This window comes from Perognathus longimembris, chromosome 2 (assembly GCF_023159225.1).
Source record: "Perognathus longimembris pacificus isolate PPM17 chromosome 2, ASM2315922v1, whole genome shotgun sequence".
In the NCBI taxonomy this organism is placed as follows: Eukaryota; Metazoa; Chordata; class Mammalia; order Rodentia; family Heteromyidae; genus Perognathus; species Perognathus longimembris.
Genome location: NC_063162.1, coordinates 130,506,183 through 130,523,698, shown reverse-complemented (window position 1 = coordinate 130,523,698; position 17,516 = coordinate 130,506,183). Strand labels below are relative to the sequence as shown.

The following is a 17,516-nucleotide window of genomic DNA, read 5'->3' as shown; positions in this document are numbered from 1 at the left end:
TTTAAAATTGAATCTTGGGAGTAGAACTGATTTCTTTTAGTCATCTTGAGAAAATTTCCATGAATTCTCTTTATTTTCTACTAATGATTTAATACACCAACTTTGTGATCTTATTTATAACTTTCCAATCTCCTTTTCTTTTCAGTTATTGTCAGACGCGTCACAGCCTCTGGAAAGTCAGAACTTCTCTCCTGTGGTGCGAGATGTAAGTTATGAAAATTTCTTCCCAGAAATGTATGCTTTCCTCGACTCTCTTAATTTCCTCTACTATCTTTTCTCCCTTAGCCATTTAATCTCCCTTTCTTACTCTATAGGAATAGAGGGTGTCTCTATTCCTTTCCAGAGTGTCTCTCTGTCACTCTGTCACCCTCTGTTAATGATGAGCCCATATGTGTAAGACTAAAATTTTGGTACCTAAAGAAATGTCTTGTGTCATACACATTTAGGCTGTGATTACATCCAACGGTTTATTAACGGATAAATATAAATATATCCAGAAACTCCGAGAGGACAGGTAAGTAGTGTTCATATCCTTTTGTTTTATATATTTTGTTTCATCTTGGACTTGAAGATTTAAAGCTCCAATGGGAGTTCTTAATTTTAGTTATATGGAATATGCACACCTAGAGTAATTGATAGGGCATGTGTATAAATGTATATTTGTTTCTTGAAGAATAATGTAGCATCTTTCAGTTGTATAAAACCCATCTGAACATGTGTATGAGCAAGCAAAAGTACAGAGGCATTGTGATTTGGGCAGATACTTGTTCTTTATCATTTTGTACATCGTGGTTTCTCAGTTATTTATTCAAAGAAAATATGAGCATGTTAATCTTTTCTGTGGTATTTCTAGTTTAGGTTTTAGTTGGAGGTATGGACTTTTGTTTCTTATTATGCTTAGGAGAGTGGGCCATTGGGTAGAAAGGAAAGAATACAGTGAGGACAGAAAATGATGAGCAGGGGCTGGGAATGTGGCTTAGAGGTAGAGTGCTTGCCTAACATGCATGAAGCCCTGGGTTTGATTCCTCAGCACCACAGAAACAGAAAAAGCCAGAAGTGGCACTGTGCTAGAGGTAGAGTGCTAGCCTTGAGCAAAAAGAAGCCAGGGACAGTGCTCAGGCCCTGAGTCCAAGCCCCAGGACTGGTACAAAAGAAAATGATGAGCAGTACCTTCTCCTGGGAATTCTTATTAGAAGGAAAGTACCCCCTACAAAGTTGACAAAATAGTTGAGAGAATAGTTCTCTTAGAAAAGTACACAGTTTAAAGTCCTTAGTTCCTGAAATGTCTCTACTGTGGAAGTCTGAAAACACTGACATTACTTCAGAATATTCTTGTTTCTTCCCAGTGATTGCACTTGATTTGTGTCTGTCCCTACTCCATGTTCTATTATATTACTAAAACAATATAACTCCTGAACTATTAATAAACTAAGACTATGTTAACTATTACTGTAGAGAGATAGGAATGGGCAAACTAAAGTAAGCAAAACCAAGTGTCTTTTTCCCTTAGTGGCTCTTCCTATAAGAAGTAAAGGAAGAGCCCTACCCAAGTATTTCATAGAAATAACTTTCCCATATGTAATTTTGCTATAGCTACTTAGATGAAGGTAGCAACAAAATACTCTTGAGTTAAAACACCAAGAACATTTCATTTTTTGAAAAGAGAAGCTAGGTCTATAATAGCACAGGAGAGGGCTGGGAACATGGCCTAGTGGCAAGAGTGCTTGCCTCCTACATGAAGCTCTCAGTTCGATTCCCCAGCACCACATATATGGAAAATGGCCAGAAGGGGCGCTGTGGCTCATGTGGCAGAGTGCTAGCCTTGAGCAGGAAGAAGCCAGGGAAGGTGCTCAGGCCCTGAGTCCAAGGCCCAGGAAGGCCAAAAAAAAAAAAAAAAAAAAAAAAAAAGCACAGGAAAGTTTGTTCCAGGAGAACTTCACATGTGTGTGTGTTTTTCATACCTCTATCTTTGGAATATTATTACTTGATGATTTCTTCTACTTCTAACACTAATAATGTATCTGAAATGGCAAGTCAGAGTCATACCTGAATTTGTATTTATCATATTTCATGAGGCATCAGGTCTACTTGACTACAAATGCTAGGATTTCCTGTTTTATTTCTCTAATGGATTCTTGTGCCAAGAAACTGACATGAGGATTGCATCTTGAAGGGAAATTTGCCTCAAGTCCCATCTTATTTGAATGTTCTTTCTTCACTTGAAACAGTGAATATTAATCAAAAGTCTAGGATTTAGGGGTGCTGATGATATAGACAAAATTAGAATCTACAAGTCAATTCTTAAAAATAGTATAATATATTTGAACATTTTCTATTTGTTCATAAAAATACTGTTTTAATCCCAGAAACTATAGAAAGTATAATTAGAAAGAATATAAAAGAACCAAAGAAGAGTAGTTTTTTGGGGCAGAGAAATACTTTAATGAGCCCTCTTTACATATGTTGAGGATTGAAAAGGGTAGTTATATTTATTTTTATCCATTTATTGTGAATGAAAGGATTTGTGGATTAAACTTTGAGAGACATCCTGACCTAAAAATTCCAAGAACAGTCTAAGTTCCTGGCGCAAGGACATTTCTATGGGTTCACATTGCATGAATAACTTTCACGTTCAAAATAAAATACTATAAATGGCTTTATAAAATTGGGGAAGACTTGACACATCCTTAGATTTATAGTTTGCAGGAATTAAAGCCCTCTTTCCAGAAGGTATTAGTTTTTCACAAAATAAATTACTGAAGAATTGAAATCCTTCCTCATACTTGTCTTGGTTTCTATATTTAACTCAAGTTATGGCACTAGCTCTTTTCAAATGACCCTAAAGTTATATGACAAAACAATTTCTAATATATATATATAAATGCTCTTGTCTCCTTGGATTGATGCGAGAAGCAAGTAAAATTTCCATTGGCTAGCTCCCTAATGTGATTTTGAATCCTGTCCCCTAGAAGGAACAAGTAAGAACAAAGTTGTTCCATAGCACATAAGCAAATAAATGATCCAGCCCTTTCATTGCCATTGGAATTTTGTGGAAATATATAGACCTTAGGTTTCTCAGAGTTATCAGGGTTTGTTGCTTTATTGTTAAAAAAAAAGTAATGAAAAACATCAGTGTAGCAAACTCTTATTGTGGTTGTTATTGTAAGTAATTTAGAGAAAAACTGTTACTTCACAGTCTAAGTTGTAGATTGGTATGGGGAAAATAAGATATTGTTATTTAGAAATGAATTAAATCTCCTTTTTTTAACAACAGAGAAAATTTTCAATCATTTTCGATGAATACCAAGAAAAAGGTGTTGGTTCTTGGATCTGGCTATGTATCGGGGCCTGTACTAGAATATCTGTCAAGAGACAGTAATATAGAAATAACAGTAGGTAATTATACTCCATTCTCCCCCATTTTTCTTTATAATTCTCCCTCCCAATTTTATAACATATTGATCTTATAAAATTTAGATGACCCTTTAGTTTCTATATGTGGAATACTTGTGATTTCAGATGTATTCAAAAGTATATTACTCTCTGTGCTGTGGAAAGGAAATATAAAAATAGGACTGTTTTATCCCTGAAATAGGCTCTGATATGGAGAATCAAATGAAACAGTTAAGCAAGAGATACAGTATTAATCCTGTTAACATGAACATTGGTAAACAAGAAGAAAGGTTGAACTCCTTGGTGGCATCGCAGGATCTTGTCATCAGGTATTTGGCAAGAACAGTTTCCATATACTTTTTGTTACTTTCCATTCGCTTGCTCTCTTTAATTGAGCAAGAAATATTTTGTCTTTCTATTTATGAATGGTTCTTATTATTTTATATATATTGATTTTTAAGTTTACTTTTATTGTCAAGGTAATGTGCAGAGGGTTTACAGTTACATATGTACAGTACTGAATACATTTCTTGTCAAGCTTGTTATCCATTCCCTGATTTTTCGCCCACTTTCCCTCCTCACATCCCTCCTCCAAGTTGTACACTTCATTCCAACATATTGTCTTGTGAGTATCGCTGTTGCATTGGTTTGCCCTTTTTCTTTGTCTCACCAGTTTGTTGTTCCCCTTCCATTCCGTAATTCAGATAAATGTGTATAAAATACCTATGGTACCAAAGTCAATCAAGTACAGTGACAACAGGTGGTAAACAATAGGGAAAATACCAAAGCATAAAGAAATAACTTCACATAGTACATTAAAAACAACAACAGGTTTAGGCTAGTCACAGTAAAGGATCACAAGAGCCTAATAGCTATGCCCCTATGAATGCATAAGATAATGCTAAGTGAAATGAACTCTATGTTATGGAAACGAGTGTTATATCACTGTTGTAATTACTTTCAGTGTGCCATGTGAAACTGTAGCTTCTATTGTTGATGATCCTCTTGTATCCCCGTCCTGTGGTTGTACCTGCACTATCACTGTATCTTATCTAAGTACATTGGAAACTGTATATACTGCATTAGAACTAGGAAAGTGAAAGGGAATATCAAAATCGAGAGACACAGGATAAAAAGACAAACGACTACAAAAGCAATACTTGCAAAACTGTTTGGTGTAAACCAACTGAACATCTCATGGGGGGAGAGGGAAAGGGAAAGGGAGAAGTGGGGAATGAGGGAGGAGGTAACAAACAGTACAAGAAATGTATCCAATGCCTAACGTATGCAACTGTAATCTCTCTGTACATCACTTTGACAATAAATAAGAAAAACAACAACAACAAAGAAAAACCTCTTGTTTCCATATCTTGGAGTTCATTTTGCTTAGCATAGTCTTACATGCAAAGGAGTTGCCATTTACCAAAGCAGTTTATAAATGCAGTACTCTTGATCAATGTCACTCCTTCCAACGTTCTGACCCACCCTTTTCAGTGTACAACTTCCCTTAATTATCTTAATTTTAGGCTATGTATTTAAAATTTCTGCCCTTTAACAAAGCAGTTTATGTGTACAGTTCATCTTGATCTGTGTCATCACTTTATTATCTTCACCCCCTTTTGGTCCACTCCTTATTTTTCAACTCTGTGAATTCAACTCTCTGAATTCTGGCCTGCATTCTTCCCTGCTTCATTCTTCTATCCATTTCCCCTTCGCCCCACCCTATTCTCTTGTGACTACCCATTTCCTGCTACTTATTTTGTTGGGCTTTGACTTATTTGTTTTCAATTAAAGAATTACAGTATCTGTTGTTCTCCATAGTCTATTCTACTTCAATTAATTCATTTGTGATCACTTTCTTACCACCCAGTGTGTTTATTTGGAAGTTTATAGGCATATTCTAATTACCACAAATGTGAGAAATCTTGCATTCCCCGTTTCTTTGGGCCTGACTTACTTGGTTTAATATAATTTTTCTAAATGTTTTCATTTCCTTATGAATGGTACAATATCATTTTTTCTGATGGATGAATAGAATTCTATTTTGTATATGTACCACATTTTCTTGACCCATTTATCCATTGAGGGGCATCTGAGTTGATTCCCTGTCTTGGCTAAGGTAAATAATACTGTCACGAATATGGCTATATGTCAGACAAGGGTCTAATAACCAAAATATTCTTGGAGCTGAAAAATGAAGCTCCCCCAAAATAAGCTCTCGAAGAAATGGCAACATAATTAATAAATATGCTATTGACTTAAAGAGAGATGTCTCAGAAGAAGAAGTAAGAATGGCCAATAGACACATGCAGAAATGCTCAGCATCTCTGGCCATAAAGGAAATGCAAATCAAAACCACACTGAGGCAGTGGGTACATTTCTTGTATAATTTGTAACCCCTTTGTACATCACTTTGACAATAAATAAATGTTGAGAAAAAAAATCCCACGCTGGGTGTCCACCTCAAGGAGAATGGCCAATAGCAAGAAAACTAACAATAACAAATCTTGGCATGGACATGGCCAAAAGGGAATTCTATTATGCTATTGGTGGGAATCTAAAGTTGTCCAACTACTCTGGCAAGTAGTATGAAGGTTCCTCAAAAACTGAACATAGAGCTTCCCTATGACCCAGAAATTCTACTCCTGGGCATTTAGCCAATACAGCAAACAAGGCCGCACTTCAGCTTTCAACATCACATATTCATTGTTGTTACTTCTTTCCTTTTCTCTTTCTCCTCCTCCTCTCTTTCTTTCCTCACAAAGCTTTAAACTTAACCATGTAGTCACAAAGTGTACAAAATATAAATGTGTCTGGGCTTAGTGATACATGCTTATAATTCTAGCACTGTGAAGGCTGAAGTAGGAGGATTATAAGTTTGAGTCAAATAGGCTACATAGCAAGACTGCCTAAATATAAACAAAAATATGAAAATGTAGCTCAACGGATTTACACAAAGTAAACACATTTTGTAACTACCATCAATAGCAAGATATAAGATACTGCTGTTTGTTGGTGATTTGTGCTTGTAATCTAGCTACTCAGGAGGCTGAGATCTGAGGATCATGAGTCTAAACCAGGCACAGCAGTTCATGAGACTCTTACCTCTAATTAACCAGCAAAAAGCCAGAAGTAGAGCAGTGGCTCAAGTAGTAGATACAGCCCTATCCTTGAGTTTCAGTTGCAGTACTGCCTCCCCTAACAGAGAAAGAAAGAAATGTTATCGATTGTACTCAGAAGCCCTGCTCATGCCCCTTCCATTTACCAACCCTTTCCTCAAAGTAAGTGCTGTTTTCTCTTCTGATAAACAGATTAGTTGTTTCAGTTTTCAGAGTTCATAAATTTGGAATCATTCTGTATATTTTCATTTGTGGCTACCTTCATTTATTTAGCATGGGTGACTCTGAGTATCTTTTGTTGCTATTTATAGTGTGTTCATTATCATTGCTGTGTAGTATTCTACGGTATGAACATGTATCATGATTATTTGACTATTTGTGTTTATTTGAATTAATGTCACATTCAAAATGAATAAAATACTCTAATTTATTTTTGGAGACAAAGTAAAGATGTAACATCCAATAAGTTCAATCATTCTGGTTATTAGCATATTGTCAATGTAGATAATACCAATTTTTTAAAAAGTAATTAGTTTTTTTAAAATTTCAAAGTGGGGAAGAATTTGTTCCGTAACTCACAGGAAGTCTTCTCTCTTTTAGCTTGTTGCCTTATGTGTTGCATCCCGTTGTGGCCAAGGCTTGCATCATGAACAAAGTTAACATGATCACCGCCAGCTACATCACACCAGCACTGAAAGAGTTGGAAAAGAGGTAAGTTTCAGTTATTGCCAGCTAAGGAAATGCCCCCAAGGGGCATATTTCTCTTTCAGATCTGACATTTCCTTTTTCCACTTCCCACCCATGGCAGTGTGGAGGATGCTGGCATCACACTCATTGGCGAGTTGGGCTTGGACCCCGGGCTTGATCATATGCTTGCAATGGATACCATCGATAAGGCCAAAGAAGTGGGAGCCACGGTGAGCCCAGTTTATAAGAGCTCATGAAAGGCCTGGATTTGACTACTGAAATAATCTTTCTGTGATTCTGATTAAAGATGCTGTCATATTATAGCTCAGTTTTCAGCCAAAATTTTGAATAGAATTTACATCTGAGTCTTGGATAGTAATTGATGCTACTGTAATATTTTCACTTACCAAAAGTTCTTAGATGAGATATAAGGTAAGCAAGTTTGACTTTTAGCAGTTAGCAAAAACAGTCTTTGAAATGTCATCAATTTGTCTGAGTAGCAAAGTATTTACACATGACAAAGTACAAGTACGTATGTGAATGTGATTATATATGCATAGGTACATGTATAAATTTGGATACAAGTCAGTAGGAACTGACCAAGCAGAAACTCAAACAACAGATTCTTTTCTTTATCACATACATAAAATATACCTCTTAGTTATTTTTTAAAAAATGTCTGATTTTAAGGCTCTACATTTGAAAGCTTTAATAACTTAAAAGATAACACAATATTATTGCAAATTAATCCCATTTATGGCCTTGACCTCAATAACTTAATACATCATTTTTTCTCATTCATCATTTACTACTTCTAAATTCTCGATTCTTAATTTACAGATTGAATCTTATATTTCCTACTGTGGTGGGCTTCCAGCCCCTGAACATTCAGACAATCCTTTGAGGTATAAATTCAGCTGGAGTCCTGTGGGAGTTTTGATGAATGTAATGCAGCCTGCTTGCTACCTGCTGAATGGAAAGGTGAGGGGCCATCATCGAAACTTTGATAACTGTGTAGGTCCAACCTTTCTCCCTGATGCAAAATCCTCCAACCAATGCTCTGCTGCCTTCATGGTGTATATTTTCTATCACATTTAGTGTGGTCCCTCATTCTCTCCAGCAAAGCTAGTGCACATTCTTCCTTTCTTACCTTCTTGCCAGTTCTGAAAAATACCTTTTACATCTGGATTTATGGAAATACTGATCATCTTTTGACCTGTTGTGGTATGATGTACAGACTGAACACCTGTAGGACTTTGGGTGGGGCATGGATGTCATACTGTATGAAGTTCTCAGCCCCAGAGAATTCATATCTGGCTGTGAATTGGCTGACCAAAATGGAGACTTGTTGCCTAGCTGCTGTGTAACAGAACATAAGAACTCTCTTTATGGCAATAAAGAAACAGTGGTTCAGAGAGGTCCTCAGCTGGCACTCCTTTCTTTTCCTAGATTGCATGTCAGGAAAGGTGGTTGCTAGAATAAATGACTATATAATTCAAATGAAAGGAGTTTCTGAAGTATGTTGATGTGCCACAAAAATGCATGCAAGACGACAATTGGGTTAGTTTTGGTGAACAAGTTGAGGGGTGGGAGGTGAAGGAAAAATAATAGAGAAGAAGATGTGCTGAGTCAGAGTGCACTCCTGGCCTCATTTACAAACATTCTGATTTGCCAGAGATTTGAGATTTCTTTTGTTCTCCCGAATTTAATCTCATGAACAGCTGAACTTTAAATGGAATGATTTAGCGTAAAGATTCAAAAAGAAGTATGTAAAACACTAGTAACCAAGCAGGACACATTAGGCTGATACTGAGAAAATATATGGCATGTGTCAGAATAAGAAGAAGATACCCAAATTCTGGTCCAAGTACTAGCATCCTTCCCACCATCATAAAAGTCCAGGCAATTGTGAAGTCCACTTTGCAGCAGCAGTCTTCATGTATAGTGTGAGCACAGACATTCCATCCCATTCTACACTTCTGGACCAGGTATGTGCCAGAATGGCTGTCTGAGTTCTACTACATCCACATCCTTCATGTGATACACAGCCTATTTTTTGTTGCATTTCAACAGCTTCTTCTATGTTTTGTTGGGGGAAAAAGACTTGTTTCTGTTTGATGTAAACTAACATGTGATACATAGAAAAAGTCTTACTTCAGTTGGGCAAGATGTATTTTTAGATGGCCCTATAAATGATAAAGTAGATGAGAATGAAAGGGTCACTGGCATATGCCCAGTGGGAAAGGCAGACTTGGCTCTGTGCTCTGGCTCTGCTATCGTTGTCTGGGTGAACTTCAGCTGAAAAGAAACATAATGATATAATTATACCCCTTTTTTTTTTTTTTTTTTTTTTTTTTTTTTTTTTTTTTTTTTTTTTTTTTTTTTTTTTTTTTTTTTTTTTTGGCCAGTCCTGGGCCTTGGACTCAGGGCCTGAGCACTGTCCCTGGCTTCTTTTTGCTCAAGGCTAGCACTCTGCCACCTGAGCCACAGCGCCCCTTCTGGCCATTTTTTGTATATGTGGTGCTGGGGAATTGAACCAAGAGCTTCATGTGTAAGAGGCAAGCACTCTTGCCACTAGGCCATATTCCCAGCCTATACCCCTTTTTTTGATACCAGGTTTGAATGTGGGCTGGCTTGAGTTGCCTGCTCTTTTGGCATTCTACCACTCAAGCCATACCTATAGCCCAGTGTTTGTGGGATACTTTGAAGATAGAAGATAATGTCTCACAAACTTTTTTTTCCAGGCTAGCTTCAAACCCAGATCCTCCAGATTTCAGTTTCCTAAAAAGCGAGGATGGTAGGTGTGAGCTACTGGCATTTAATAGTAATAGCAGATTTGTAGACATCTTTCAGTATGACTTAATGAAGTCAAATAGATTGTCATTTCCTTCACAGGAGATGGATGGGAATGCCATAAGTCTTTAGCAAATATTAACTACATAAAGAAACTACAGGTTGTAATACTTAAGGAAAAAATAAGCAGTTTGTTTTGAAGCAGCAGAAATCCTATGTATTGAACTTAAAGTTTACCCCTTCTCTTCTGAACTCCTTTTGAAAAAAGGAGTGCTGTTTTGCATTTCCCACACTCTGAAAGATTGAAAAAGAAAACATGATGTTTCTCTTTCCTTTGCTAAAAAGATACTGTTTTCAAGGTCCTGCTCAAGATTTCCTCTTGTGGATGGAGCATTTCCTGACTACTCCACCTCCCGTCTCTATTCTTTAGTAGAAACTCAATCAAAGTGTCACATACCAGCATTGTCTGTACCTAAGGGTTTCTTGGGGGCTGTGTTATTCACTCGGTGATTCAAGTATATCAACCTGTCTCCCAAAGCACATTGTTAGACTTTAAAAAAAAAGACCTCTCTTGTATTCTCTTTCCTCTGCTCCTATCACCCTGTCTTGCCATAGAGCAAGCTTCAAATAATTCACTGGATCATAACAGAAGAGACACATGGCTTCTCTGGCTTTTGCTTAAAGTAGAAGCCTTAATATTTATTTTCCATCAACTAGAAAATTACCTTTGAATTAGACCCTATCTCTTTGTCCTACATCCTTTCAGTAAGTTCCATTCACAGGTACAATGTCTACCTTCTGATTTCTCTCAACTCTAATTGCATTCCATCTATCTGGAGGCAAGGATTCATATCTTACCTCATTCTCTTTTTAGATGATGGTGTGCTTTCTTGAAATGAAAAGTGGGAGAATTCTACGTGGCAGAACTTCTCATCACCTGTTTTTGTCTCTTGTCTAGAAAACAGTAATTGTTCTGCAACCACACATGAAGACACATTTTCTAGCCCTCTTTCCATTGCCTGCTACCACCCAGACTGTAGCAGCCAGCTCTCCTTTCTAGGAAATGAGAAGCTAGCTCTTCTCTTCCAGCGTCTTTGACCATTTCTGGCATGGTCTTCAGATACTTCATTTGTTTTTTTTTTTGTTTTGTTTTGTTTTTTTTGGCCAGTCCTGGGCCTTGGACTCAGGGCCTGAGCACTGTCCCTGGCTTCTTCCAGCTCAAGGCTAGCACTCTGCCACTTGAGCCACAGCGCCGCTTCTGGCCGTTTTCTGTATATGTGGTGCTGGGGAACCGAACCTAGGGCCTCGTGTATCCCAGGCAGGCACTCTTGCCACTAGACTATATCCCCAGCCCCAGATACTTCATTTGTGTCTTCCAAGATTCTCTACAATGCCCATACCACTTTCAAAATACAGACCTTGAAATCAGGATGCCTGAGGGACCAAGTAGAAAGAACATGGTCACTGGAGTCACCTCTGATGGTCACCTCTGATAAACATCTTATTGCATAGTTTAAAAGTTGGGCACATTTAATATCTGGCAGACAGTGTGCTTGTGTAATTGTATGTATGGTTCCTGTGTTGAATCTTATTTCAGATTAGTGACTGAGCAAATTGGGAGAATTTGAATGTTTGTTCTAAAACATATAGCAGCAACTGTCCTTGATCAGGAGATGTGTGTATGTGTGTGTGTATGTGCGTGTGTGTGTGAAGAGCTGGACTTAGCCTGCCAGTGTAGTGAGCCACTGTTTCTGCAGGGAGTGGGTCTGGAATGTGAGCATTGTCAGAGTCAAAAGAAATGTATCTTCTCACTGGTACTAATGGCTCATGCCTGTAAACCTGGTTACTCAGGAGGCTGAGATCTGAGATCATAATTTAAACCCTGCCCAGGTAGGAAAGTCCATGAGACTCTTACCTCCAATTAACCACCAGAAAACTGTAAATGGAGCTGTGACTCAAAATGGTAGACTGCTAGCCTTGAGCAAAAGAGCTCAGGGACAGAGTTTAAGCCCCACAACCAACACACACGCACACACACACACACACACACACACACGGTACCTTTTCTGTGAGGTAAATAAATATATCTGGTTTGTCACCTATGTCATCAAAGTCGTATAAAGGACAGAGCTTGTTATTCAAGCCATGGCATGTCATTAAAAACACAATCCCAAATTGATATCAAATTACAATGACTAGTCTACCTTGTAACTTTTGAATCAGATTCAAATTTTTGATCAGAGTCTCTAATCACATCATTTAATTCAAAATTTTCTGATGTGTGTGTGTTTGTTGGTGTGTGTGTGTGTGTGTGTGCGCGCGCACGTGCGCGCGCACACGCAGTCCAGTACTCAACCTGGAACTCAGGGCCTTGAACCTTTGCTTCATGTTTTTGCTTAACACTAGCAAGCACTCTACTAAGTGATATGCACCTCCACTTCAGGTGTTTTGCTTGTATATTGGAGAGAAGAGTCTCATGACTTTGTCTCTCTTGGCTGGCTTCAAACCAGGATCTTCAGGTCTCAACCTCCTGAGGATTATAAGCCTGAGCCACAGGTGCTCAGAAAATTGTTTTGATTTTCTTTACAAGAGTTTTATGATAGACCTATGAACTAGCTGATTTATTTCCAATTGGTAAAGTCTTGGAATAACATTGAAGTTTTTCTTTAAAAAGTTCTCTGTTAGTTCAAGCTAACAGGAGTTTGAAATTGCCAAAAGTCACAGAAGCAAAAGTCTATGGAAACTTTATCAGCTTTTGCTGAAGGGGGGGGGCAGTACTTATATGAGCTTCAAGGTATGTGCTTTGGACTGTCTTTGGTGAGAAGCAAACTCTCTCCTCTGCTGTCCTTCTCCATCCCTAACACACCCCTATGTTTTATATACTAACCATCTGTGGTCTGTGAGCTATTCACTTCCTGGCACTTGGTAGCTAGTGAATGTCTGCCTGTTCAATGACTAAAGAAGTGAATGGAAGATAGGAATTCCATTCTGTTTACCACACTCCTTATTTCCTCTAGAGTAGGTGCTTGTTATATGAATAAGATGGGGAATACTAGTGCCTGTTGTGGCATTCAGGAAAGAAAAGGAGAAAATATTGCTATCATTATTCCAGCCGTTTAATGAGTGTCCATTACATTTTAGCTTAAGTTTTTATTTTTTTCTCTTTCTCATTTCTTTCCCTTCCTTCCTTGCCTCTTTTCTCCTTTCCAAACTACTGAAACATAATCCAATTTTATCTAGGAGCAAAAAAAAGTGCAACAAAGTCCTATGTTTAGGAAAGCTAAATTCTTTGTGTAAACTTTGGAAGCCCGAGAGAAAGCATTGAAATCTATGATAATGATGCAGTAGCTGGACAGTGAGATGATGGCTAAGGTGGTTTCACTAGTTATCTGCAAACTTCTATGAGGTTCTTTTACGTAAGTGATGTGGATAAACACACAGGGAAGTAACTAGTTGTAGTCCCACATGTCCCTTTTCCATAATCTCAGGTTGTGAACGTGGCAGGGGGAGTCTCCTTTCTTGATGCAGTCACTTCCATGGATTACTTCCCTGGCCTGAATTTGGAGGGTTATCCTAACAGAGACAGTACCCGATATGCAGAGATCTATGGGATCCCATCTGCCCACACTTTACTGAGGGGTACACTGAGATATAAGGTAAGTGTTATATTTTAGATTAAATATATTGTTAATTTGAACATAAGTGGTGTGTATGCTTAATATTTCTGTAGTAATCAAAATAATTAAGACAGTAAACAAAGTGGAAATGTATATATATATTTTATTGTCAAGGTGATGTACAGTGGGGTTACAGTTACATACATAAGGTACATTTACATACGTGTGTATATTTCTTGTCAAACCTGTTACTTCCTCCTTCATTTTTCTCCCATCTTCCCTCCTCCCCAAACCCCCCACCTTGAGCTATACTGTTTACAATATAGCCTTGTAAGTATTGCTGTTGCTTTGTTTGCCTTTTACCCTGTCACACCATTTTTATGTTTCCCTTCCTTTCCTTAATTCAGACAAACATATAGACAATACCAAAGGGTACAAAAATCAAATAAATTGACAACAGGGGCTAAACCACAGGGAAAAATCATTCTAAGTGAAGTGAGCCAGACCCAAAGAAACATAGACTCTATGGTTTCCCTCATTGGTAATAATTAGTACACGTCTAGGATAGTTCTAGCAGATGATCACAATAGCTATGTCCATATGATCATATAAGATGATGCTAAGTGAAATGGACTCCAAGATATTAAAACAGGCGGTTTATCATTGTTGTTGTTATGTTTAAATTACGATGTGGAAATTTATTTTCTCAGAAACCTTTTGATTGAAAATGTCAGGTAAGCCGACTTAAAATAGCAAAAGCAGATTTATTGACTCATTAGAGATTGGGGTAGACAGGAGATTGTCATCAGACATAGTGAGACTTGGGGTCAGGGAACTTCTCTAGCTCCTAGCCTTCTCCTTGCCTCTAGCCCTTCCTCTCAGTGGGCACTGCAGTCTCAAGTTCCACTGTGCCAGGGAAGTTCTCAGCTTCTTATGGCCTATTCAGTCCAGTCCAACTGCATTTGGAAGAGCAGACTCTAGCTTTCTCCGATAGTGAAAAATGATAACTTTTTTGGTCTCAGCTGAGATTTGCCTGAATTTAGTGGAATGAATGTGTCAGCTTTGACCTATGTTGTATGTCCCTAGACATAGGTAAAGGTGGAGTCAGATGGGAAACACATAAACTGAGACTCAAGAAGGGCTTTCCCCTTCTGCTTTTCCTGGCCAAAACTGACTTGGAAGTTTAAAAGGATGAGCTAAGTTTCCCCAAAGCAAATTGCCGCTACAAAATAGGGGATTCCATTCTAGGAGCACAAAACGAACATTCACCACAGAGTTAATCATCATAAAAGACTCACTATATGTATGATCAATTAAGATGACCAATGTCATAGTTTCTTAGCATAACAACTGTTTTTGTCCATTTTCCCTGTATGTTCTGTGGTAGTAACTGGTAATCAGTAGAATGGGTTATCTTCTCTGAGGGAGAGATTATTCTTTTAATTTCCTCCCATTATACATAAAAAGTTTGTGGGGTATTTATCTAGTATGCTTGAGGCCCTGGGCTGGGACCTCAGTACCACAAAAAGTGAAACGAAGAAGGAGCGAAACTGACTCATGTTAAATTATATTCTGCAGAACTGATAGAATGTAACATATGTGGGGCTTCTCTTTATTCTGCTAGAAAATACCGTGCATCAACCAAAATTTTCCAAGTCTTTTATATAAACCAGTAGATCAGTGGAGTTGGTTGTACCCTTGCCAAAAATGCGAAGTATTGTTTTATAAACTAGTTATAAAAGTAGACCTATCTTTTCAAAATATTTTGTTTTTCTGAGAAAACTTTGACATAGTGCGTATTCCTTTCTATTGTAGGGGTACTCCAAAGCTTTGAATGGATTTATAAAGTTGGGCCTGATCAACAGAGAAATATATCCTGCCCTCCGACCTGAGGCCAACCCCCTCACTTGGGTGAGTGACTACAGAATCTTCCAGAGAGATTTTGGGAATGGCCTGGTGTGAGCCTTCCTTTGGCAAGCAAAAAAAACCTTCTTTAGCTGATGGAGGAAGTTATATCTTCCTCCTCTTTATGAGTATAGGAGCAGGCAAGAGACTGACATACCAAGCTTGCTTCCTGTACCAACTTGTGTTGTTAGAGTATTCCTTAAGCCCAGTAAGCAGTGCCAACCTCTTCTTTCTCTCTGGGCATTTCCAGTTGCCTAAGTGATAACAGTTTTAAACTGGGCCCTGTGAATGTGATGGTCCAGGTGAGATTCTGGTGCATCACTGAACTGGACACTGACACTGCAAACCCTCCAATCTTCTCATGTGGCCACTCATAACTATGAATAATTTGTTTCAAGTACGTAAGCACAATGGTATTTATGACAATAAAAAGTGCTATATCCACTTCCTAGGGCGCCAGTGTTGGGAAAGACTTTGAAGCTTGCAACTGGATATAAAGTAGAGAATCCACTAATAGCCAGCAGTTTTATTTTTGTCGTTGGGGCTTGTACTCTGGGCCTGGGCTCTCCCTGAGCTCTTCAGCTCGAGGCTAGCGCTCTACCATTTTGAGCCATAGCACCACTTCCGGTTTTCTGGTGGTTGATTGTAGGTGTCATGGACTTTCTCACCAAACTGTCTCTGAACGGCTATCCTCAGATCTCAGCCTCCTGAATAGCTAGGATTACAGGCGTGAGCCACTGGTGCCCGGCTGAAATGGTCCAATATTTTGTTTTTTATATAGTTGTGAGCCTTTCCAATCTGAGTTTTACCTATCACAAATTTTCTTTTTAGACAGGAGTAAATATCTGTAGAATTTGGGGTTGACGCAGCTGGGCTGGAAAAGTTGTGTAGGAATTTTAGGAGTCATTCCAGTATGTTGATAGTTATAACCTAGAACAAAAATGTTTTTTTTTTTTTCCTCAGGATGTGATTACAAGTATCTTAGGTTTTATGGGCCATACAGTCACTTTAGAATAATTCAGTACTTCTGTAGAAAATATATCAGTAAACAATAGTGACTGTATTCCAATAAAATTTCTATTAAAAAAAAAAACAAAAGAAGCAAGGCCAGGCAGTGTTGGCTCATGCCTGTGATCCTAGCTAATCAGCAGGCTGAGATTTTTCGATCATGGCTTGAAGCGAACTCGGGCAGGAAAGGCTATAAGACCCTTATACCCAGTTAACCACCTAAAAAACTGGAAATGGTGTTTTGGCTCCAAGTGGTAGAGCTCTAGCCTTGAGTGCCCAGGCTCTGTGTTCAAGTACCCTGGACTGACCAAAGCAAAAGAGCAAAAACATGGGTGATAAGTCATGTGGGACCTGTGAATTAGTTTCTGATCTGGAGCATAATTTTCCCTTTGAGACTCTGGAAGAAGTCTTGTGTCGAATGCAGAAAAAAATGTGTGCACTGTTCAAGTGTTCCTTTGAGATATTACATGCCAAGGCTTTCTGACCTCTTACACCTAGGCAAGAATTATGGTTGTTGCTGGAATCGGAACAGCAATCTTTTACTTGATTGTGGCCCAAATCTATTTGTGAAAGGTGAGGAGGATGGTTGAAACAATGATGGAAAGGATGCATGGACACACAAAACATGCCAGCATTTTCTCTGTCTCTTGAGTTTTTCTTGCTGTGTAGATGTGAAGGTGTGCAGAGGTGTGGATCTGTATGCTATTTTAAATTATTCCTAATGAAAACATTTGAGGTGTACTTGATGTTCTAACAAGATAATCTTTTGGCTATAGTGTGTTTTGATTATGTTATGTATTATGTTTTTTTCTTTAATTTTACAACCAGAAACAACTCCTATGCGACCTAGTTGGGATTTCACACTCTTCCTCATGTGATGTGCTTAAAGATGCTGTCCTCACAAAACTGAGAGGGGACCATACCCAGCTGGAGGCTGCAGAATGGTAGGCATCCACTATTCAATTTAGAGCCAAAAAAAAAATGGGGTCTGTGA

At 38.3% G+C, this 17,516-nt stretch overlaps 1 protein-coding gene across 3 annotated transcripts in view; it reads left to right on the top strand.

The window, feature by feature from the left end:
* Positions 1-17,516, top strand: part of Aass (aminoadipate-semialdehyde synthase) — a 51,512-nt gene that overhangs the window by 28,181 nt on the left and 5,815 nt on the right. For all 3 annotated transcript variants that reach the window (XM_048340133.1, XM_048340134.1, XM_048340135.1), the window contains exons 12-21: positions 146-205; positions 447-514; positions 3,275-3,396; positions 3,596-3,722; positions 7,113-7,223; positions 7,321-7,429; positions 8,040-8,180; positions 13,481-13,648; positions 15,425-15,520; positions 17,351-17,466. In XM_048340133.1, coding sequence (XP_048196090.1) covers positions 146-205; positions 447-514; positions 3,275-3,396; positions 3,596-3,722; positions 7,113-7,223; positions 7,321-7,429; positions 8,040-8,180; positions 13,481-13,648; positions 15,425-15,520; positions 17,351-17,466 — 1,118 coding nt within the window. The remainder of the gene's footprint in view (positions 1-145; positions 206-446; positions 515-3,274; positions 3,397-3,595; positions 3,723-7,112; positions 7,224-7,320; positions 7,430-8,039; positions 8,181-13,480; positions 13,649-15,424; positions 15,521-17,350; positions 17,467-17,516) is intronic.